General features: G+C 43.3%; 1 protein-coding gene across 1 annotated transcript; it reads left to right on the forward strand.

Moving 5' to 3' along the window:
* The first annotated feature begins 165 nt into the window (after nt 1-165).
* Nucleotides 166-23324, forward strand: LOC125952112 (abhydrolase domain-containing protein 2). Its single transcript, XM_049681386.1, has 6 exons — nt 166-817; nt 19273-19445; nt 19524-19691; nt 19775-19955; nt 20016-20365; nt 20460-23324. The coding sequence occupies exons 1-6, from the start codon at nt 663-665 to the stop codon at nt 20654-20656; spliced, it is 1224 nt and encodes a 407-aa protein (XP_049537343.1). The 5' UTR covers nt 166-662; the 3' UTR covers nt 20657-23324.
* The last annotated feature ends 798 nt before the right edge of the window (nt 23325-24122 follow it).

Raw genomic sequence — 24122 nt, forward strand, 5'->3', positions numbered from 1 at the left:
ATCAGATTTACCTATTTTTATATTGCCATCTATCCGACCATGTTAAGTCGGCAGGGTGCCTGGTTGTTTATTGGGAAACGTCAAATGTCATTCGCACGAGATAAACAAAGAAAAGTGCGAACGGCGCCACACCTCCGCACAAAAATTCAACGTTCGTCGCGAAGAGCCACACACGGGGCAGGAAATTCATTCAATTACAACAATCCACTCGGTCGAAACAGATAGCGGATTTTGGTGGAAGGTTTTCCTTTTTCCTTCGGCGCTTGACCTGTCTGTCGTGACGTAAAACTTCAGCCACACACAACAAACTCCCAACTTCTTTGCTTAAAACATCCACGGAAACAACCGAGAACGTTCCACGCGGCGGCCGGAGTTTGTGGTTTCCCGTTTTTCATACACGCCGTTTTAATGCAAACAGTGAAGAATTGCGTGTGCGTTCGGGAAGGTGAACTGAACTAAAACATAAAATTATATTTTTTTTGACGTCAACCAACCAACGGTTTTAGTTTTTACTCAACTAGCAAAGTGCCATATCGATAGACGATAGCGTGGTCTCGTAGTTTTGTAGTCCTAAATGAAATACTAAGTGACTTTGTGAGATCGTGTTTTAACAACGAAACAATCGGGTTTCCTTGCGTGTCGTTGAACAACAAAGAGAAACCATGTCGCCAGCGTTTTTGGCCGTATTTGCGGTCATTCTGTGCATTCTGTTCCGGATACTGAACGTCAGCAGTACACCCCAGATTCCGGCAATCGTCTGCAAGGATGGCCAATTTATGGAGTGTTTCAACAAAATCGCCCCGATGCTCCGAGAACCGTAAGTATCTATTTCCATCGACAATACCGGATAGCTTCGAGATGCTTCTTCGATCCATACAAAACTCGTTGGCATCAAAGTGTGCTTGTAAATGGAAACTCGGAAAACTTACCCCCCTTAAATCCATACGCATCAAAGTGTGCTGTGGTTTTTCGCGTGCTTTGTTTTGATTCGGCATTCCGCCTCGTCGCCTTCCTCTTTACATCGCTCTGGTGCCGCACACTCTGACTCCCCATGCCCGGCCCGGCTCGATGACGACAACGTTGCCGCTTCAAATGTGCTCGCCGCACTTTCCCGTTGCTGGAACCATCTAGACGGAACCCTCGAATGCCTGCATGGGAACCGTCTGGTGGACGGCAGAGCAAACAACGTTCGGCCACAATTCTGACCATTGGTTGTTGCTTAGCTTCGCCATTATTACAGACAGGTGGCATCAGGACAATTTGTTCCCAAACATACCAGCAAACATGCTGCATTAAACATGTATTATGATAATGCTATCACCGAACCTTTTCTGATGTAACGAGAAAGTGGCGACTTGACCAAATGCGCCGACTGCGCAAGCATGGATTGAGTCACGGCGGTGATGGTTGGCTGGATTTGGTTCGAAAAAACGAACTTTTGTTATGCTTCCTTTCTCGGGTCGTGGCATTTTGTCCGCCGAGAGAAAGCTGTTGTGCCGCATTACTTTCGGTGCCGGAAAGATGAGCTTTATCATTCGACATAACATTAGGTCCAGATGGTAGAGATGCCGGTTTTGGGCTACGGAACGTAATTATCAATTTGTCACACTTTTCCGCGGCTCAGCACAGCAACACAGGCGGGCGATGGGCTAAATGAAACGTCCCATTCATTGTCCTTTCCGATAGTTCCATGAAGAACCTTCTTATGTGTGGAACTCTCGTACCAAGTATGTAAAGATTGTTTCGCTTTTTAAACTCAAGAATATTCTTCATCTTTAACCTTGTAGTCTCAAATATATCATAACCAGCGACATGCTTTGGCATTGTTCCAGTTGCGGGGCTACCAGCATATGTTTGGCCTACTCCGCGTCCTAGAACTTTGTCGCTTGTCTTGCTGGTGACAAAATGTTTCAATTTCACCTGACAACATGCTGTTGGCTTTCACGCTATGTTCCATGAATTCCATTTATCACACAGCGACCGATAACGATTAGGTGGTTTGATGGCAGGAGCGGATGACGGTGGTGCCACTCGGCCAAAGTACACGGGCTACGTAACGCTGCGCCAGAAAGCACCGACGATGATATCATCGGGCCGCATAGACGATGGAACCAGTATATTCCGGTTAGCAACTCGGAAGGCCGGAAGATTCTCGTCCGTACCACAAAGCGCCTTATCGGGCCGTACACCATGGCATGGCGCGTCTGGTAGGAGTTATTACTAATCACCCCCCAAAAACGCGGTGGCCCGTCGGTCAGATTCGTCTGGAAGTCTGTCTGATTTTATTCGATCGCAGCTGCGTATAATTACACCGTGTTCCGTGGGCAATTACCATTGGCCATTGCTCGATGAATATTTATCACGAAACATTTGTTTTCGATCGAGCGAACATGTGTATTGATGTTTGCGTTTGTTTCAATGCGTTTCGACCATTTGTAGCCCCAACGCAGGCTACGAGGTCTGCTAAAGGACTTCTGAAGAATCTAAGGTATGCAGCATTCTTTAAGCGTTTCGCAAATATTTGTCACCACTCCAAAACTTCCAGGAATGGTGATTGCTCGATATGATAAATTCAGCTATGTGGATTCCACTGCCCGGTTGGTTAGCTAAATCATTAGATCGCCGTTAGCTTACTGACGGTTAATGCAACGAATACGAATCTGTTATTCAAGCTCTTCTAACCGTCATATTTTTTTTCCAAGGGTTTTAAGAAATTAATTTAGGTAATTTCACCATCTGTTGGTCAGTTATAGATTGGTTTGGAAACATCCATTTTATGTTAAGCATGTCACGTGCTTCATGCACACAGTACACATTGAAACTAGAGCGCATTGGTGTCGGAAATTTACAGTACTCTACCTTGCTTGCTTCCTCTGAGGGTAATAGGCCATTTTTAAAAACATAGATTGTATAGAAATTGCTTACATTTTTCGTTAATATAGTCAAGACGTAATAGTTTTGGTTGTCATCTCTCATACACCGTCGTGCTAAAACCAAGTGCAGCATTTTATATTAATCATTTTTTTCTTGTTGAATAATTTAAGAATCACAAAACTTTAGCTCATGTGTGATTTACGAATTTTACTTTTTTGAGGAGTCCATATTTGACGTATACAGACAAAAAAACATCTCATTGCGTTATGCATTAATAGAGTAGTTGGCATTATGCATTAATAGATGGAATATTGTATTTTAAACCCCAATCATTATACTTCATCCCTTCGAGTAATTCAAAATCAAGCACATTCTATAATTATGGAAAATGCAGAATTAGATGCCAGCTGGTGTTGCTGCTGTATTATCCACACGGTTACTAATGATACAAACATAAATGTCGAAAAAGAACTATCAACATTCCTGGTTGATTGTCGTTTAGCTTTTGGAAATAATGGAATGGATGGTAAAACACTTAAAATTACTATTCGCTCCGTTAAATATTCCAAAATTGCATCGAAATGCAAATGATAGCATTCATGTGACCGCCTGCCCTAAAAAAGCGAATTCAAATTCTCTCGAAAGAAGTGCCGATAGAAATATAAAATTCAGCCGTTCCTGCTACTAATGCGTAATACTTCCACTTACCCCTTCTAATGCGCTGGCACAAACATTGCTTGTTAACACTGTCCAGGCGTTTCATTCTAAAACGCGCCCACAACAACGTGGGTGTGTTGTGTATGCAAAACGCCCGGATCGGATCTACTTTTCCATAACTTTGACGCGGTGCGTAAAACAGGTGGTTTCGTTGTGGCTATGGCGAGAGCAAACCAAGGCGGAAAATCGGTCAAAAGTGCAAATATAATCAAATGCTAAACGGCCGGTGGTTAAGCACTATCCTGGTTTCTCAACAAAGTTGGTCGTCACCAGTTGGAAACCCGATGAATAGTAGGTTCGCCGAAACATTCCACCGGCACGGCATAAACAACAACAACTCGCGTCCGGGGTCACCGGATCACCGTTAAGCTGTTATCCATAGCAACTTGACTCGAGGTGGGTCGCTCACTTTGGGGAGATCCTTGGTGATAAGTTGTTTGCTAGCTCTTACCGGGAAACGGCGTTCGGCTACGGCACCGGTTTTCTTCGTTTTGTGATGATTGTTGTTGCTCAATTTTGAGATGAACATTTCGCCGCTTTTTCCAACTGCTGACCAAGGATCTTGTAAATTGTTTATCAATTTGCTGACCATTTATTCACCGTTTCGTATTAGTTTCTTTTGGAATGGTGGAGTTTTATATCCGATGGAATCTATCCATCCTACGGGGTTACTGTAGGTGAATGTTCCATATTTTCTGAGAACTGAACTGAAAAAAAGGAATATGACATGAAAGAAGCATTAGAGGTGATCTTTTTTACATACATATCATGTACCATATAAACCTGTTGTACCATCTCGGTGTAGTAAGTCTGTTTTTTTAATGCCTGTTTTTCCGATCCTTGTTTCCGTAAGTTTAATCCTTTCTTGTTGTCTAATCAGTTCTTCTTGTGCGCAATTTGCGTTTCGCCGAGAACACGCATCCGTACCGGGAAACAAATTAATCTCCATTTATTTTTAGATCGATTCCTATGCCTATTCCACGCGGCACGCATCTGTACTCTTTGAAGAGATGTTTCTTCGTTCCAGACCATTCTGTTCTGGGGCCTAGCAATTGAGACGCAATTCCCTTTCTCCGGCTCGCTGAATCCAATACAACAAAGGGTTTGATGTGTGTCGAGAGCATCTACATCTGTTGCTTCGACTGTAGGGTTTCTCTCTGCTCCTTCCAATGTTATTGCTTGTTCTCATCGATGGATTCCATGGTATGACAAATATGTGTAAGGTGTAAAAATAAAAAATAATCGAGACCTTGTACAAATACCAGCTACAGACCATTTGCGTGCATGTCGATTCGGTCGATTTCAGAAAGATGACTCATTTTGTTATTCCTTAAATGGTTCCGCAATTCTTCGTCTCACGCTTGTGACACTGAATCCGATAAGCAATGTTTTCGATTCCCGTCGGTGGGTGCCACTTCACGGTCGATTCCCAGTGGAGGCACAAGAGTGACATGTCACCTACAGGACGTCATATTTACTTTTGCGGGAACAGTTCCCTGCGTGGTGTCTTTACCGTATCTACCGTACCATGGCAGCTACCTGACTGTGGTACGAGACCATAAAAGTGTGGACCAATTTAGAATAGACTGTTAAAAGAAATACTGTGTTGTTGCTGCTGTTGTTGCCTGAATTCAGCGCAAAGCGACTTCACAGTTGCCGGCCGGTCGTTGTCGCACTTTCCTAGAGAAGGTCACCTGACCTGTCACCTTCCAGGAGCAAGGTTCGGGCTTTCTTCTTTCATTCCTACACCACTGCCACTGGTGTTGCGCCACCTATTTGCTGTTTTTCGTGGCCAAGGATATTTTTTCCATCCGTTCCGTGACGTGTGTTGTTCCCCTGTGTACCGAGGAGCTATGGGAACTTCATAGATGCTTCTAGAAGCATGATTGACATGTCCGATGGACCATGACGAACCGTTCGGCCCCCGGATATGTGTGCCATGTTGGAAAAACAAATGATCTCACCTCCCGGCTACCGTTCACCTGTCACTAATGATAATTTGATGTTAAATGCGGGGGGCGCCACGAGGGCTGCGCGTGTGCGTGGGTTCGTCGCGAATACTCGTCGACCGCCGATTACTCCTACTAAACGGTTCAACGCACATATACGGCCTGGAGTGGGTAATGGGGAAGATTATCGTAATAGTCGAATGGATGGATGATTATGTTAGTGTTTGTTTCTTGTTTTTGCTCATAACTGCTTGGCGAAGCAGTTTTATGCAGGAGTTCTGGTGGGAGTGTTGCTGTTTTATCTAGATGGCACCTTATCAGTAATGTCAGTTCGGTCGTTTATGATTCACTTTGAGGTGCATTTTTGTAACCAATTTGAGGTTTCAAATTGAATATGGTTGTGATTATGGGCAAAGAAAATGGTATCTTATTAATGTATTAAACAAAATGTTTGAGTTTTGTTTTCGAGCGTGTATATGCCCTAGATAACATTCCATTTGAACCATTTGAAACAGAAAATATGAGAAGAAAGGAATTTATTTTCATGCTGTTACCTCAATAAGTTTCACTATTTGCAATGCTCTTTAAATTAACAGCTTATTTAAATATTTAAAAACACTAAAACATAATTGTGCTACTAGTAGCTAATAGGTTTGATTATGACTTGAACTTGAAATTCATCTTTTGTCAAATAACTCACTAGAAGGTAATGATAGAATAAGTTATCTCATAAGCGACTTTCCTCTCTGTAGTGCTTTGAATACAACTCAAACTCTTATCGTTTCTTCCTTTCAATTCCTATACAAAGTTGCCTTGGGATCTCACAAGTTCTCACGAAAACGAGTAACTTGTTAGGAAAAGTTTTGGAGGAAATTTCAATTTATTTCCGGCATAAATTGTAAAGAGTCTACCCTTCCTCGCTTCATTAGCTTCTGTTCGGAATCTTGCGATATCTAACAGGAATGAGCTGTCGGATAATGAGCTAAAGCGCTTTTTCCTTACCAGAATTCGGGCTTCTGCTACAGGATTTGCGTCTATCGGCGAGAAATTGATCGCTTGAGCCCAGCATCGTCACGATTGCTACTTATTAAATTGAATTTCACTCCAAGAAAGTGTTCCCTGTCGGTGAAGAGTTTATTTGGAATAACGTTGCCCTTAGATATCGAACGTCTTGTGGCTGTCAGTAATGTCAATGCAAGTGAAGGGAATATTTTCGACAATCATGAACTTGGCGTTCCGGTAGAGTTTGCTGATGTGCTACTGATGATGCGAAGCTCTGGTGTCTTCTTCCTAATTTCTCATAGCAGAGAGATGTTGAATGCTTATTTTTTGATGATGAACACAATAGAATTGTTGCATTTTGAGGCGATTGCAATATATTTATCACTTTATGTGAAGTAAAAAAACAAAACGCTTAACAAAAGCCTATGCCTGCATTTTTGCGTCCAATGATTCATGTCACACAATGAAGCATTGATCTTCGTCTACTATCGATGTAATAACTCATTTCTTCTTCTCCATCAGTGAACGACATTATCACTGCGTTCGTGTGTTCAGCGGTGTTTCACAATTGACCATATCTTTTGTTGTTAAAAGATTTGATTCGATTGGATGATTAATGTTACCCTTTTCTTTGGCGTCCATCCTCGCGGAGGAATCTTTTCACCATCGTCGGCTCAATGAAAAAGAAATTGAAAGCGCACCTACCACGGCGGATGTCGGATGGAAGGAAATGCGAAAGTGTTTTCCGCTTCATTACGCGAACGGTTCTCAACGGGAAGCGGAACAACGGCCCTTCAATTCGCTTCTGCCGCACGTTCATTCACTGCAAACGTCCATTGAAAAGGGCAGAATTGTTACTTAAAAGGGAGAGCTCCTCATACACAATGTGTCAATGAGGAGTGGGTTGGCCATTTTCCAGTATGAACTGGTGACCATCACTTGCTTGCAATCGAATGGAACTGGCAAGCAGTGGAATGTGCCTAACGTCGATGATAACCTATCGCAATCGAACTGGTCTGCATCAATCGCATCGTTACGGTGGCTGCTTTAGTGACCGGAACTGGCTATTGTCACCCGAGTGACGAAGAATAACCCAGACGAGTTAGTTGGCAAAAGAGAGTAGAAAGCGAATCGAATTCCCGCAGTTCACCAGTCGGAGGTGCGCTTTAGTGCATTTTGCAGTCCAAAATGGGGGCTGAAAATAAGATTAAGACAGAGAAGGGTTTACAGCGGCGGGTCCTTGTGCGAGGGAGGGTGAAAATGGTGGAAAGTGATCGAGGATGAAAATTAGAAAAAGAAAAACGCTCGAATCGAACAAAACGGAGCAATTTATGTCGTACGCCCCATTGACCATAAGCTCTTCCTCGCCCGTGGCGTTTATTGCAGCCCAGGGTATAGTAAAATAAATCTCTTTTCCTGTCTATTGCGAAAGCACACAGAGTGTGCTATGGGGGGCATCGAGTTTTCTCTTCGATTTTTATCAAACATTTGACGACATTTTCGAACACCCTTACTCATTTCAATCTGTTGCTCATGATGAGTTTTTCGCGAATCATTTAATGAGATTTTGCACGGTAATTACTTGCAGTCGATGATCAATAAGTTTCTTGGAAATTGTCACGGTAGAAATTGGAAAAACGGTCACGGTGGCAGCCTTCATATTTTTCCACCTTGACCACCTTGTTGTTGTCTACCTTGACAAGAAATGACGACGTCGAGTGTGTAGTTTTTTAATTGAGGGACGACCTGCTTGACTCACTGTCATCCAGTTTTTGTCAGGATAAAAGTATGAAAGTCGTGTTCATCCCTCATAATCCTTTGTGCTCACTCTCCGTCATTCGTACAAGTTGAAGGAAAAACTTTAAAGCAGTTTGTAGTGAACTTGACCAGGGACCTAACAGCATCTTGGTTGCTTCTGTACGTTTTGCCACATTTCGTATAATGCAAGAAAAGTTGATAGAGTAACTATTTACATCATTACATCTTCCTCTGGAAAGAAAGGATTGGAATGGAAAAACCTTTAAAATCTAAGGATTGCCAATTGAAGATGACCAACAACATCCAGCGAAATCAACAGTCTATAGTGAACAGATTGGTTAGCCTTGAAATTGAGATTCATTATTCGCTCTGTTAAGTATCCTCAATGGGTCAATGTTACCTGCAATGCATCAACATGCCAATGTCATACGACCTTTAGTACACATTGACATTGCACTAAACATGGTACTTTTCAAGTTTCAATCTTGGTTTCGTCAAAACATACGCCATCAGGTCGACACTCTATTACCGATCACGTGAAAACTCATGGGGTGGGCACAGTTCCACCTCCCTGCTACGCGCTGAATCATTGTCAATTTACTCTAATTGAGTCGAGCGTCATGCCGTCGAGTGAATAGCCGGTTGTAAAGCATTGGTAGCCGGCCTAGTCGTAGTAGTAGTCGCTGCCGTCGTCATGCTGACCAATTTCATTTGCGCTTTGCACTAGACATCATGCGACCAGCCGGTTCCTCTTTTAGGGGAGAAGGGCACGCTGGTAAACGTTAAGAAGTAGAAGTCATGTCTGGCTGTGTTTTGAAAATGGCGAACAACGGCAGGCGGCAACCAAAGGAACGTGCTTTACAGCTTACAGGCAAATTTCCGCAGGGAGAAACACGAGCATGTTGGTGACAAGTTGTTACACTTGCCGGAGTGTTTATCCTACGTAAGACGCTCGTCAGAATGTATTCAAGCGTTTCCAACTCTTCCCAAGTACGTGAAGAGGCACCTTATGGTAGGATTTCCTTCCGGGGATCGCTGCTTTCACGAGCACTACACCGACCGGCACTACTCCGCTGCACAATTTCACTTTGCAACCGCCCTTAATGGTTCACTAGAACTCGAGGGGGTTCCACCGGAAGCTATCATTTCATTTTTCGAGTGTGTGTGTGTGTGTGTGTGTGTGTGTGTGTATGTGTGTGTGCTGCTAGATAGTAGCACCCTTTTCTTGCTCATAAGACATCGCTCCGCTTGACGAGCACAAAAGCTTGCAACAGAGTTGCTCCTCTGAGTGCTTCTACTGTTTGTGAATGCAAGAAAAGATGAAAATAGTCTTCTGCATAAATCTTTGGTTGGCTCTCTGTTGACCTTGAACTGGTGGACTGGATTAGGACAAGCAGACCACTTGAGAGAAATCTGGAAGAATAAAATAAATGATCGAGATTTATCCGGGAACTGTCTTAGAGAACGGTTGATTCTTCTTGGGCTAGCGTAGAGATTTTAAAGACGCGTTTAGTGATGCTTCTCAAACGCGCATTAGAGACAGTGTCACGCGTGCAAATGAATTTATAAATCATGCCACACTACTCGTCGACGCCTCTTGGTCGTTGTCAGTCATTACGAGTGAACGCAGTGGAGAAATTACATTATTTTCACTTACCCATGGTTTGCAAAGCCACAAAACTGTCATCATTTAGTGCATTTAAGAGAAACAACTATCTGAACAACGGACGTAACGGGATGGGGGAGGGTTTATGATGCTCGCGGACATCGTCACAACCACCGGAACAATGCAGCGATTTTTAGTTGCTGGAGTGTAGCCAACCCCATTTGAGCGCCGCATTCAGGTAAACATGTTCGCTTTCACCGAGTGTTGCGAGATGTTCTTTTTCTTGTTTATGGTCATCAAATGGACATCCACTAGCACTAGCTGTGTGCTTCTGTGGTGCATTGCATGCTGCTGCGAGGATAATTGAAATATGTTTTGCATTGTCGTGTATGTCGCCAAAAACACATCACGTCCAGACAGTGTTCATCGAGACACATTCAACATTGACAACATGTCTCTCGGTACATAACCATGCCCGCCATGCGAGCTATGCAATGTCAACTCTTCCAATGGACAGTAGTGGAGCAGAGGTTTAAGCAAATAGTGATGGTCAGCAGTGATGGAATATTTTGAAATGCTTCTGAATTCTGAACTCTGAAATGTTTGAAACAAACAACATGGTTTGTTGATTGAAGCTGACCCACACGTTTTCATTAACCTTCAGGTTGTGCCGATTTGTTGTTCGTCACGCATCGTTTCACTTCAGTTGCTGATGCATTTACTGGAATATTCTTTCCAAGGAAGGTTATGCACCTGCACCCTTGTAAAGGTCAAGCCAACTTCTTCATCGAAGGTAGATCCTTCGAGAATAAAATTTATTCTTATTATAACGTTTAGCGAAATGCTTCCGTTCCGATCGAAATGGTTATAAACCATGTTTGGGGTGCTTGCAGGCACTGGTTATTAGAATACGCTACGACAAATTCAATTTGACCACCCTACATATCAGCATCATTGCTACTCCGGCCCTTATTGACGATTAATCATCATCCTACATCGATTAAGCTAATCGACTGGTTAATGTCCTAATTACTTGGTAATCCGAGACAAGCCACTTACAATACGAATGGTTTTCCGATGAACCTTTGACCTGGAGCGCTCTCTGTTGCTCTCTTTCGACGCTGGTTGTCCTCACTCATACGCCGAGTTCGAGGTGTGAGTCATTTCGTTCCAGAAGCTTCCGGAGCCTCAAACGAAGGAACATGCATGGAAGCCACACAAAAAGACAAAACGTGGCGTCTCGTGGGGTCGGGGAAGCGATAGGCATCTGACTTGGCGTATGTGGAGCTTGGAAATGTCTGGTTTGCGGGTTTGTCTCCGTTCAAACATTTTTGTACATCATCCCCGTCCTCATCCCTTGGTGAAGTACAATTATGGCAATCATCGAGTGGTGCGTTATCAAGCAATTTGCGGAACCACGTGTTCCTTGGGTGGATGGAAAAGAGCCAAAGAGCGATGTTACGAAATGGATAATCTAAGTCCTAAAACGAATTCACGCATCGGTAGTCGTTGAATTGTAGATGTTCATATGCTTATCGATATAAATCGTATATGAGACTAATATAATTAACTGCTTCCTATAATATAATTAAGTATACAATTAAACCTCTTTTTCAGGAACTTTTCGCTTCTCACTTTACCCATTACGTCTTTCGAATTCCTTTACTATTATCACCAAAAAGCAAGTTCAGCGGGTGCCACACGCTCCTGTGTTCACACGGAGCTTATCTTATCACAAGACGTAAAGTCTGCGACTGAGACGCAAGGAAGTGTTTGCTCCCGGAAGTAGGTCTACACCTTGTCTTCAGCGAGGACCTATCAGCTGAAATTAATAATTAAATACATTTAAAAAAATAACTAAGAAGACAATAGCTGTTCCTTTAAAACAAAAACTGCTAAAAAGCAGTACAAGCATGATTTTCCAGCAGTTTTCTACCAACAGCCCGTACTTAAATGATCCCTATGCTCTTTTACTGTGACATTTGCTTCACAATTTGCTACATTGCTTAAGAAATTAAATGGCTAGATCTTACCTCTTCCACTGCCCGATTTGTAGTTAATTAAGGAAGTGATCTCAGAAAAACAATTCTTTCTTTCACCTTCAATCTGCGCTGCATCATCAACATGTTTGCAGAAGGAGGTGGAAGTATGTACCCGACCGATGATACCGGGTGGTGATGCAAGCGCAGGTCTGGCACAATTTGCTATCGACAGGCGTGCATGGCGACCACGATGTTGTTGAAGCAACTCACATAATCGTCCATCCTGCTGTAGGGTAAGTGCATGCCTATGATGCATCAGTGCGCGGGTGCAAGTGAGCAGCATGAAGTTGCATACTCTGTGTGCATTTGGACAATTGCTTCTGTTTTTTTTTTGCACTAGCAGTCCGTAGTAGCTCTCGGATTTGTGATCGTCTCATGCCGTTTGGACGCCGCACCGGCAGGCCTCATTTCCTTCGTTCGTTTTTCTTTTTCATCACTCTCGCTTCACCAAGACACCGGCCACCGTCATCGTGATCGCTCTAGTTTTTGGCTCCACATCTCCGCTAACTGCTGTTATGCCGTTGCAGTTCCACCGGAGCTTTTCTCTCATTTTCATTTAAGTTTCCCGTTGATATGTTCCGTCTCGCTACCACGGAGGGATTCGTCATTCGCATTACCTTGTGTAACACACAGACGAAGGAAACGTCTAGTTCGCTGGCAGTAGTCGGTTGGCGAATTGTTTCGTTTTTTTTTGCTTCGCTTCGTCATAGTTTTTCTTCCTCATTCAGTGGTCATGGGGTCATTAGACTGTAGACTGTGGTGTGCAAGGGCTGAGCAACACCACGGAGTCTCCGTACGCACACAATGCTGCTGCTTACGTGCTCCTCCTTTCGCCAAACTGCACCCAATAGGGTTGACTAGTGTTTTGATTTATACGCGTTTCGTAACGCAAGGCAAAAGACGTGACGTTTGGAAGTAAAATTTAAGCTTTCTTCAACGATTCGGTTAGGAAAGACTGAAAAAAAGGTGAGCAAAAAAGATATTTCTTGTTTGAAGAAGTGATTTATCATTTCTATTCCTTGATTTCTTTCAGTTTTTCCGTTATCAGCGAGATGCTTCTAGTAACATCCTAGATATCTCGAAAGAAATGCACTCGAAAGAAGGAACCCATAAGATCATGCTAGTTTCACGTAATTGCTGGGCAAACATTAAATCATCCCTTTCACTCCGTACGACACAATCCTGTTGATTATCTCAAGGGAACATCTGTTACTTTTTCCACGACACCCTCGCTCTTTCATCGTGTGGAAGTTTCGCAAATTAATTTCACATTTCCCTCCCAAACGATCATATGTCATCAGAAGGTCATGGTGTGGCGGTGAAGGTATCCAATATAAATCCTCGAACTAAGACCCATCATTGCCACTATGGACACGTGCCTGCCTTGTCTATAAGCCACGGTTGCTGCGAAAAGGAATTGGAGCCCGGCATGATGCCTAATGAACTATCACATCCCTAACCGCAACACACACCTAATGCCACAGGCACTTGTAGCACGGCGAACGATTGATGCAGAGGACGAAGACAAGGCATAAGATCCTTACCATCATCGTTGATCCCGAGATCCTGATTTGTGTGTGTGTGTGTATGTGTGTGCTGCCGGGGGCGTGGATGCTTGTGACACTTGGCGTACCACATACCACGGAGGCTCAAGATATCAGTCTTTGGTGCGCAACCGAGCGTCTCAGGAAATCCGATCGGCACAGCGGAAAGACCCGTTCGATGTGACAATCGATTTAGGTAGTAGGACGTGGCGGATATCCGGTGCCATGAGATAGAAATGACCATTACATTGATTGTACCAACGCCAACGCGGTGATGCTGTGGCTATATATTATTGTCCTTCATCAATGGTTTCGATCCTGCATCGCTTATCTATCGCATCCCCAATAACAGATGGGCGATGGTCGGCTAAGGGGAGCGACGACCACACAATCAACTAATATGCATGGAAATCTGAGAATCGGTGATCAACATCGATTTTCGGTCGCAGCCCAACCGTGTACTCATGTGCTGCCGAAAGTCTGGCGCAACTTTTCGCAACAATCCTACATCACATGCGAACAGGTGGTGTTATGCTGCCGAAATATAGAAGATTAGCCCGGTGGGATGGGGCGTTGTGGTTTAGCACGGTCACTGAAAGCAATTTGGTGGAAAACCACCGTTGGTTGCGGTCGTACACATTGATGGGAAAACGGCTTCATGGCGTTTCCGTGGAAGTCGATTCTATTTTGGATGCTGCCAATCTTGAAATGGATTTGTTGCTTGGGTGATGCTCGTATTATTTGGGGACGTAATCAACCAGCTCTTTCAGAGCGGTGCTAGGATTCTTATTCAGGTTTCGGCAGCAGCGTGGTTAATTCATGAGGCGGTGGGGACAATACGTTATAAAGTATGGGAACACACATATTTGATTTTGGATGTGAGGATTGATTCCAATTTCAATTACAATGAGTCTAAATCATTGCTACATCAACAAGTACTATGTCAGTAAAGTTGGTAAATATATCGGCATTTTATGGTGCTGTATGTCCTTAACATAAAAAGGGCAGTAAACTCCAAAGAATATGACCAATAGTACCATAGAATACATATACCTCTAGTACTAAAGATAGTAACAGTAAAAGACATGAATACAACTTGTAAAAGACCGTAACGCCCCAAACAAGTAATATTTGGCTCATTCTGACAGTCATGTTAATTGAATTAATGTCCTCAACAAACAGGTACAAACCACAATTAGCTTCCAAGCCTGATAAATTATGGTATTAATAATGTCCACTGTCAAAATGATTTAATTAAACCGCACTTCCTTAGTCCCGTAATGGTATTTCCCTGAAAACTTTTTATAATTTCCATCATTTTGCCTGGAAAACAGTCGAGAAAAAGGGGTTCACAACATAACACGGCTATGGTTGGCGAATGAGTAGGGTCAATTATGCTGAGCGCGATGAAATACGAGTGATAAAAATGCCACTTGGTTTCGTGGCATCTTTTTGTTCATCTCGCCATCGCTTAAATTCTCCGGGGGTGTTCGGTGACCTTTGGGCTCTGACTTATGGAACTCGATAGCTACCGGCGGTGCGATGTAGCTAAAATTTTCCAAAATCATCTTCTCCAGCCAAAACGAGAGAGAGAGAGAGACAGTATTTGAATAAACTCATAAATTAAGCAGGCAGATGCGACAGAGCTGATAGGATAGAAGGAACAGGCGCTGGCACGAGCTTCTAAATCCTTCGATGATGACCACGACTACGGGATACCGCAAGGAGCTGGACCGCCGGCTGTGGCCGTTCCGAGATTTGGTCACCGGTTGTCCACCGGTTGTCTAGCGTAAGGATGAACGTTTCAAAAGATTTCACGCATAACGAATGTCCACCCCTGGGCCGCGAACAAAAACAGGTGGCACGTGTTCAGTGAAAGTGAGCTCCTGCTGACTTTAGCTTTTTCGCCAACAAAAACCCTATGTCCTCCTGTCTCGCCACGGGACATTGAATAATGATGGTCCGTGTCTCGTCGTTTTTTATTTTGTCTTTTTTCATTGCAAAGCTACCATGTTTCGCGCGTCGACGCGTTTCGGATGTTTTGGAACCGGTGTTAGACATGAAAGACAGCTCCACCGCCACCGGACACCAGACATCAGTTCGGTCTGCCGGAGGGCAACATGATCCGCAACTCAATTAAATTTCGACTGAGTTTCGGATCCTTTTGCTTGATCGCGGGATGTGAGTTCTTTTCGGGACAGAAAGCTGCTGTCAGTGGACCTTCACGCGGAGGATAAATTGAATGTTAACCGGAAAAGGTAAAGCGTGTTCGTTTGATGATGGTGCGTTGACCATAGGCCGGGATTGTCTCTGATGTTCCAGGGCGTTTAAAATTATGACACTTTTTACCGTCGCTTTAACATTTAATTATCGCGTCTCATTAGCCCTTTTTTGGGGATGAACGCCGTGACGATTATTGCGTCAGTGGAATAATTGCTAATTAGCATCCAGGATTTGGGGGCCACACAATACATCAAGGGAAAGGACGCTTGGAATGTCGTAATAGCCGATAAGTGTTTTCCATGATGCGTATCGAACATTCTTAACGTTTATTGCTTTCAGACTAGAGACGACAGATTACATAGGTCCTTGTTCCTACCAAAATCAAATTTTTATGTGCTACATTTAGTGGAGCGGATGATAAGAAATATGAATTGAAATGAAAAAAATGCGACGTCTTGAAATAATCACTAGTTTATATAAAAACAAGCGCAAATACTAAAAGCCACTACAGATCATTACATACCATTAGAAATTGCAACGTTTATCGATGCATCGATTTACATCGATACATCGATCACGCAAATTATGTTGTTACTGATGGAATGTTAAGCGATTTTTTGTGTATTATCATTGAAGCTCATGCTCTGTCTTCAATAAAACATTCCATCTTTGTTTGCTTACAAACATCTGAAATAAGCCCCTTATTGGTCCTTATAAATAAGGACCTTATTGTAATGTTATTTATAATGTTGTAATTGTTAAAAAAATAATCGTTCTTATAACAAAGAAAAATATTTTTTTTTTGGCTTTGGCGTCAATTGACTTCTAATATCATACAAATCATAACAAAAACTACGCCTAATTCTGATAGTACTAAATTTGCAAAGCGAATGTGGATCAGTTACCGAACTCAGGAAAGGCGTTTCGTGCATTCCTTCGTGTTACTAAGGACGATACGATAGAAAAGTATCTTTCAACACAATTATGCACATAATACTCATAATAAGAAGAGCATTCGGATATGGGTAGCATAACAACTGTTTCATTTCCCTTACGTGAAACAAAGGACTGCCCAGATGGCATCTGATTCCATTTCCCATAGCTCTCTCCCTGTTGCTGGATGCCGTTGCAGTAGCATTGCGGGCGCGTTGAAGTAATAAATTTACTGGCGCATCCTTGGCCTCTGGAGCAAATCTTCCCAATGGATTGAAAGGGGGGTTACCATAACTGGGTATGAAAGGGACATAAATGTTGACCGAAAGATCCCTGACCTACATTACACTGCTCGCTTGTTAGTCGTCGGAAATAATACAATGAATCTCTGCCGAATCTGCCACTGCACCACAATACCATTCCATAGCACAGACTTCGTATTCATGTTCCATTCGATCCGGACCATGTCGTATGATTGTGTGTTGTGGGGATTTTAATATGATTTTATGATTCGCTTTCTTTTTTTTTATCTGCTCTAAACTTTCTGACCCACAAGGGAATTGCTCTTCTGCATCAACACTCCGATTACTCAAAGTGCTGCATTAAAAGGGGATGGACATTGTGTTTGCGTGTGTCTGTGTTGTTTGTTTCAACGAATTAAAATCACTCCACCACGATTTGCCGGTTTTTCAGAGCGCCACGGGTTTCCCTGCAATGGGGAACCCCTACCGAGCCAAGGCCTGTGGTCTGGCATTTTCGGATGAGATTGTACGATAAGGAATGGCTCCTGTCCGGCAGGAGGTCTGTGTATGGTTCATAGTTCACCGCGCAACCGTGCACAAACGTGCGCTACAAATTGCTGTCCGTTTTTCACGAAAAGCAAGCGAGAAAATTATTACCTTTACGGAATCGATCCGGGTGTGGATAGTGGATTACTCGCTGGCTAATAGTCCAGTGAATTCGATGTGGTCGGTTTCGTTGTTTCTTCCATTCAACTTTTCTTGTTACAACTTTGTCCATTTGCTAGTATCACTACTAGCGCCATCATTCTTTAGGAATAGTTTTCCACGGCAGAAATTCAAAAAATTTCCCCGAGAGATGGAATGTTCCTAGAAGCAGATGTTGGTATGTTGCGAAATTTAGAAATGTTATTTCGACCTTTATACAGTATCTCTTACATTGATGGCATGCAGTTGGTTGATCAGTGTGTTAGGCTGAACCAACGTTAGTGTTCAGGATACGCTACGTGTGGTACTACGAAAAAATCAAAAACATTTCTATAAAACTTTAGAGAACAATTCCTCATACGAGAACTGTTGAATTACGAAAAATCGTAGAACACTAATAATTAAATTGGTAATTTTTAAATATTTGTTGCTTGTACTTACTAAATATTTGATGTACTGCAAAAGAAAAACTGTAGCTAGCCAACGCTTACTCACGATAGAGGGTGCTTTTGCCATTCTTCTCATCGCGTTTACAAAATATTATGCACTTCATCTTGGTGTTATCAAGCAAATTTGGATTATTAACTCATTAATAAGAGATTATCGATTCCTTTAAAATACTTTGACTATTTTGTCGTTTTGTTAATTACCACTCATATACTATGTTGCATTCATAAAACAAAGTTTCCTCGTGCAGTAGATATTATAACCATCTTTAGAAAGTCTAGTGTAGGTGTGTGCTATGTGTGGATGATATGCAAATACACAGTTTTTACCATCTGCTCTTTTCTAACGTCCGCTGTTTAGATATTGTTTGCAAACCATGCTATTACTATCAGTTCTTTTCCACGGTAATTGAGCTGTCCAGAGAATTTCTTGCTGTTCGTTTATCCAACGACGGCATGTCGAAATGGTGGGACGTCGCTGGTTGGTGGAAAACCGCTGTGTGCGCGCCTTGCCTTTCTGCCATGTATACTCTTCCCGTTCTGCATAATTTTGTGCCACGTGTAGACGCCAAGGGTGGATAAAATCCACCCGCCTTGTATGAATCCATTCGATCCAGAGCTGTGAAAGGATACCATACGGTTCACACGTGATGCTCCAATCGAACTCACATTCATAGTACAATCGTATCGTCGCAAGTTTATTTCGCCCGTGACATGCGTTACTAGGAGCAGGAAAGGTTGCGCCAAGACAAGCTTCTTCTCGTCAACCTTCACCTATATATTCACCTTTACGATTTCGATTTATCCTCGACGCTATCTACCGAGGGAACTTTTCCGATTCTCATATATCAAACCGAAGGAAGCTGACTCCGTTCCACCGATGCATGATAGCCGTTGTGTTTGGGGCGCTAAACGAAACTTTGAGGATACAACGTGAGCCTTCTTCCCGTGCTTGGGCTTGACCTTCATCAGGTACCTGAAGGCCGACCTGCATAGCTTCTTATCTATCGCGGAGGCCGGAAACGGGATCAGGAATTCTATTCGCTTTTCGTAATATGGCTCTTCTGAGCTTCGGAAGCCGTACCATGCTGTCAAATGTGAGCATACCCGAGTAATATACAGAGAAAACACGACATGACAAATTGCGGGTTTCGAGTTTATCAATTCTCAGTATCAGCTGTGGGAGTCTCTAATGGTGATTACCCTTTTTTTTGGTTGCGTTTGTTTCCAGATACATTCCGACGCGCCTGTGGGGCTTTAGTGGCCACATCCAGACAATAATTCACAGCATAGTCGGTCGTGTCAAGTGCCCATGGCCACTGGGCGAACGGGTATACCTGTCACTGATGGACGGGTCGACGTTGACGTACGATTTGTATCAGCCACTAATAACGACCGTTGAAGGTAAGTCTTGAAGGAACGTTACCAGAGAAAGGGGACGGTAGGATAATTTCTCATTTTGTATCCACCTACCATATTTAGATGACATAACCGTGGCCATCTGTCCCGGAATCGGTAACTCGTCCGAATCGGTCTACATTCGCACCTTTGTACACTACGCCCAGTGCCATGGATATCGGTGCGCGGTGCTGAATCACATCGGTGTCCTCGACAGCGTACAGGTTACGTCTACACGGATCTTCACATATGGTAGGTACCACCGAATAGCTGACAGCAATCCGTAGAGACACATGGACTGTAAGCTTTTTCCCCCGTTATACCTTCGACTATAGGTCATACAGATGACTATGCGGCTATGATAAATAGTCTGCTGAAGAAGTACCCTACGACTAATGTAGTCTCGGTGGGCTTTTCACTGGGAGGCAATCTGATTTCGAAGTATCTTGGCGAAGCGAAGCGTCCCTCTAACATCATAGGCGGTGTGTCGATCTGCCAGGGCTACAATGCGGTGAAGTGAGTACCGAATGTAAAAGCAATCCTGCAGCAATCATTTATCTCTTGTACCATTCACAGTGCGACACAGTGGTTGCTCAAGTGGCAAAACTTCCACCGTTTCTACCTGTACGTGTTAACTGAGAACGTTAAGAGCATCATCATGAAGCACCGGCATGTGCTGCTGTCGGATGACATTAAACAACGACATCAGCTGAACGAGCGCGATATTGCAGCAGCAGCCACGCTCCCTGAATTGGACGAAGCGTATACTAGGCGTGTGCACCAGTTCCCTACGGTGAAGGATATGTACAGCTGGAGCTCATCTATAAACTATCTTGCAAATATCAAACGTCCCATGGTGTTTGTGAATGCCCGCGATGATCCTTTAGTTCCCGAGATGCTACTCGAACCAGTGAAACAATTTGCTGGTACGCCAAACGGTTGAACAGATTACTTACATCTGGCAAAAAGCTCGCTTTTGGATATGATTGACATTATTGCGTTTCTTTTTCATTCACACAGCGAATCACAACCAATCACTGTACATTGAGCTACAGAATGGTGGCCATCTTGGGTTCTACGAAGGAGGCTTAATCTACCCGAACCCCGTTACCTGGCTCGATCGTGCGCTGGTATCACTGATCGGTGGTATCGTAATGTCACACAACGATCTCCTGGTTGCTAAGCAAACGGCACAAGCTTCGTCGATGGCTATTTAAAATTCACTTTCACCATTCCCTTCTTCGGTGCTCCCATCGCCGCCAGCTCCGGAACTAAGCCAGCTATTAAATTATGGCCGGATGCGCTGGGGGCTACTGTTTGCCGCCCTGCCGTCGGTCGCATCGATGCGAAGTGTGGTCATGGCACTCTTGAAGTTGCTCTTCACCCGATTGTTTGCTAAACGTACCATAGTCACTGTGGACTTGGCTGCCTCGACGCCATCGCCGGTAATGTAAAGAACCGATAGAGAGACAATAGCTGTATCATTCGATGAACAGCGGATGGTTCACACATGGTTAAGGAAACTATCGTGAAGAAGAGCATTCAATGCAGCTGAAAAAGGAGGGTTTGGTCAATTGTGAACCGATGTGAAATATCAAGCGAAGTACTCCGTAGATTGGGAATAGACTTAAAGTAATCCCTATTTTCAACTTGCACAAAACTCCAACAGTTGAAAGCTCTTCATTCGTTGATGAATCGTAGAGAAAAAAGTTGAAACAACTTAGCTATGGGTATAGAGCAGCAGACAAAGCGTTTGTTATTTTTTATAAGAAAACATTAAGAAATACAACAAGCGAGGTTTTGCTACAGGACAAATTCCCAAGAGGATTAAATCGTGATCAGTACGATGCGGATTGACGCCCGTTTTCGAACATATACACTCATATACAACGCTTGTAGCAGACCCGTATCCTAACAGTACTAGGTATACAAAGCCCAGCTAGGTCCTAGGCCATTATCATGTCATTATTCTACCAATTCATCATCATTATACTTAAACATTGACTGCGTTGGATGTTTTTTTTGGATTTAGTGCTTCTTTGCTATTTCGAGTATCATCGTACAATGGAGCAGAGTAATCGTTTGCTCTATAGTGTTGTGTTTGGTGCCTGCCCAGTGCCCCGAAATGCGCTACTTAATATCATCGTGTATTTTCATCAATCGGACTGCGTTGCATCAAACGTTTAACGAAGTAGTACTAAGCGGCGTGACGACGCACACCCATACATGCGTGTTTAAATGTATCCAGGCACTTTTCGCCGTTTAAGAGCACGGCACGACCGAGCAAAACAACAAGAACAAAACACAAAAATAACAAATCGTGGCTACCTTATCGGTATCATAGGGGCTGTAGGTGTTTTTTTCCCATAAGCAAAAAGGGAATTATTCGTGAAATATTGTATTGTGATAAATGTTACATTACTGTTGCGAATAGTGGGGCACATTGTTCTAAACGTTTGATGGGGACATGTTAGGAATATGTAAACATTTGCGTGACATTGAATCTAGCATAGGAAAGCAAGAGCACAGCAAGGCGTACAGGAGAAATCAGAAATAAAACTGTAACCTAATGTTACGCTAGTTTCAGCATTTTCCGGAAAGGAAGGGTAACGTTTTGAACACCCGGTAGCTTCCTCCGAGTCCTCAAGTGGAATCCTCACTTTGCGGTTAATATGCAATAGGCATTAAGACGTCAAGCGACCCTGATTGTATCGTAAAGGTTTCAGCAGCATAACGAAGACTGCGTATTGCAATAATATGCTACGTTTTATCGAGATGTGGGTATGTTGCTCATTCTAAAAGTATCGTGATGGTTCGTAGAACCGAAGGTAATTGAACTGCTGCATGGTTAGTGTTTTAAAACGTGTGTGACGATTCGCGGCATGTTTGGCGGGTTCGGATGCCGAAGCTAGAGTAAGTATCATGCGTGTAGGTCTCAATGACAACCCTTGATAAAGGAGCAGAACTAGCGTTGCTCAAGGATTTTAGTTAGTGAAAAGAAACTGTCTCGGTTAACGTTTAGTAACTTTTAAGAAGCGGAAAATGATTTGTTTTATCATTCTCATTCCCTGTAATCTGTAGCGCACATTGCAACTTTACTCGCTTCATTACAGGATGATCCAAAGAAACATTCATCAAAAGATATCCTACAGACAGGACCCAGAAAAATGCATTATTCGCCTCAGAGAACTGCTTATAGCATGCGCCCGCCCATATTTGTGACCACATTCCACCTCAAATAATCACTGGCACGTATTTCTGGCGTATACGTGTAAAAATCGTAAGCGTGAACATGTTTTCTAGTGCCACAATGAAACCGATCAAAAGACGCATCCCGCCCAATACACGATGTATGCCTTTTTGGGAATCCCGTTTTACTCTGCCAATCTGGCCACAGCCGTGAAGGACAAGGAAATCGGGAATGGTTTTCGAATTATACCGATGGAATCTCTGTCGTATTTATACAATGTGCAACAAAACCAAATTCTAATGCTTTTTACCGTTTATACAATAATCGTTTTGCGACCGCATCGTTTTGCGAGCTAAAGGCTAGCGACGATGACAGACGGACAAAATCAATTTAAAAAAAAACCAATATTCAATGACTGATGAGCGAATGCGATGGATAAACTGAGCGTATAACAGTTGGCAGACTTGGTGCCTAGAACTGTTGTAAAAATGTTGACGCCTTGGTGCACGGCACCCGGAAGTGTGCTTCGGTTTTTCGTTGGATGGCGAGCTATCAATTAAGGAAAGATACATATGCTTGTAGGTGCTCAATGATGGGCACTCCATACTTTTCGCGTGCACGCGTTTGTATTCGTGGATGTTGCAGTAAAGGCGAAGTATGGAATTGCTAGTAGAAAAATAAATTAATGATTGTGTAACGAATGCATGGCTGCATTTTTACGGACGAAAGAAACGGAGGAACCATGTGTAGGAAGAGAGATTGTCCAGTAATCTGCGGGAATCATTTCATTTCAAATTTCAAGACAGGACCGTTTCAACAGAATCTGTTATGTCGACAACCCTTGCAGCCCTCCAAAGGATACTGAAGAGGAAGACCGACAGAAAAATGGCTACACTGCTGCGTGCAATTGTCCAGTAGTTCGGTACAATTAACCAAAAAATGCAGAAGCACCAGACGAACATACATGTTAGAAGGCAGAAATACCGTCCGCTGGTTTTGGAGCATCAGGTAATGTCACAGCGGCAGCAACTGAACAAAATCGTCAAACAGATTTTCACAGTGAATCGCCTCGTGGCGGTGGTGATGAACCGCGAGACCTATCTCATCCAGGATGACTTCCATTGGAAAGCCACTTCTTATTTTACATCCTGCACGAAGAAAGTGGGTTCCGGAGTGTCGTCCACCCACACACCAACTTCCCCAAGAAGGTAATGCTGTAGCCGGCAATCAGTCGTTCGTCTTTGGCTCCGGACTGGTCGTGAAATGGGATTTTTATAATAAAAAGTGCCTGCTGGAAGTTGCGCCGTTCACCAAGGAACAATATAAGAACGAAAACGCGGGATCTGGCCGGATCTGGTACTCGAAGCGATCGTCAGATGAAATGTAGTTGTTAATATCGATATGGTAGCCATGTCGATGAACCCGTCCAACGTCCACCATCTGCATCCCATCGAAAAAATCAGTGCAAACCTAAATTGTAGCATCTATTCCAA

The sequence above is a fragment of the Anopheles darlingi genome, chromosome 2 (assembly GCF_943734745.1).
Source record: "Anopheles darlingi chromosome 2, idAnoDarlMG_H_01, whole genome shotgun sequence".
NCBI classification, from domain to species: domain Eukaryota; kingdom Metazoa; phylum Arthropoda; class Insecta; order Diptera; family Culicidae; genus Anopheles; species Anopheles darlingi.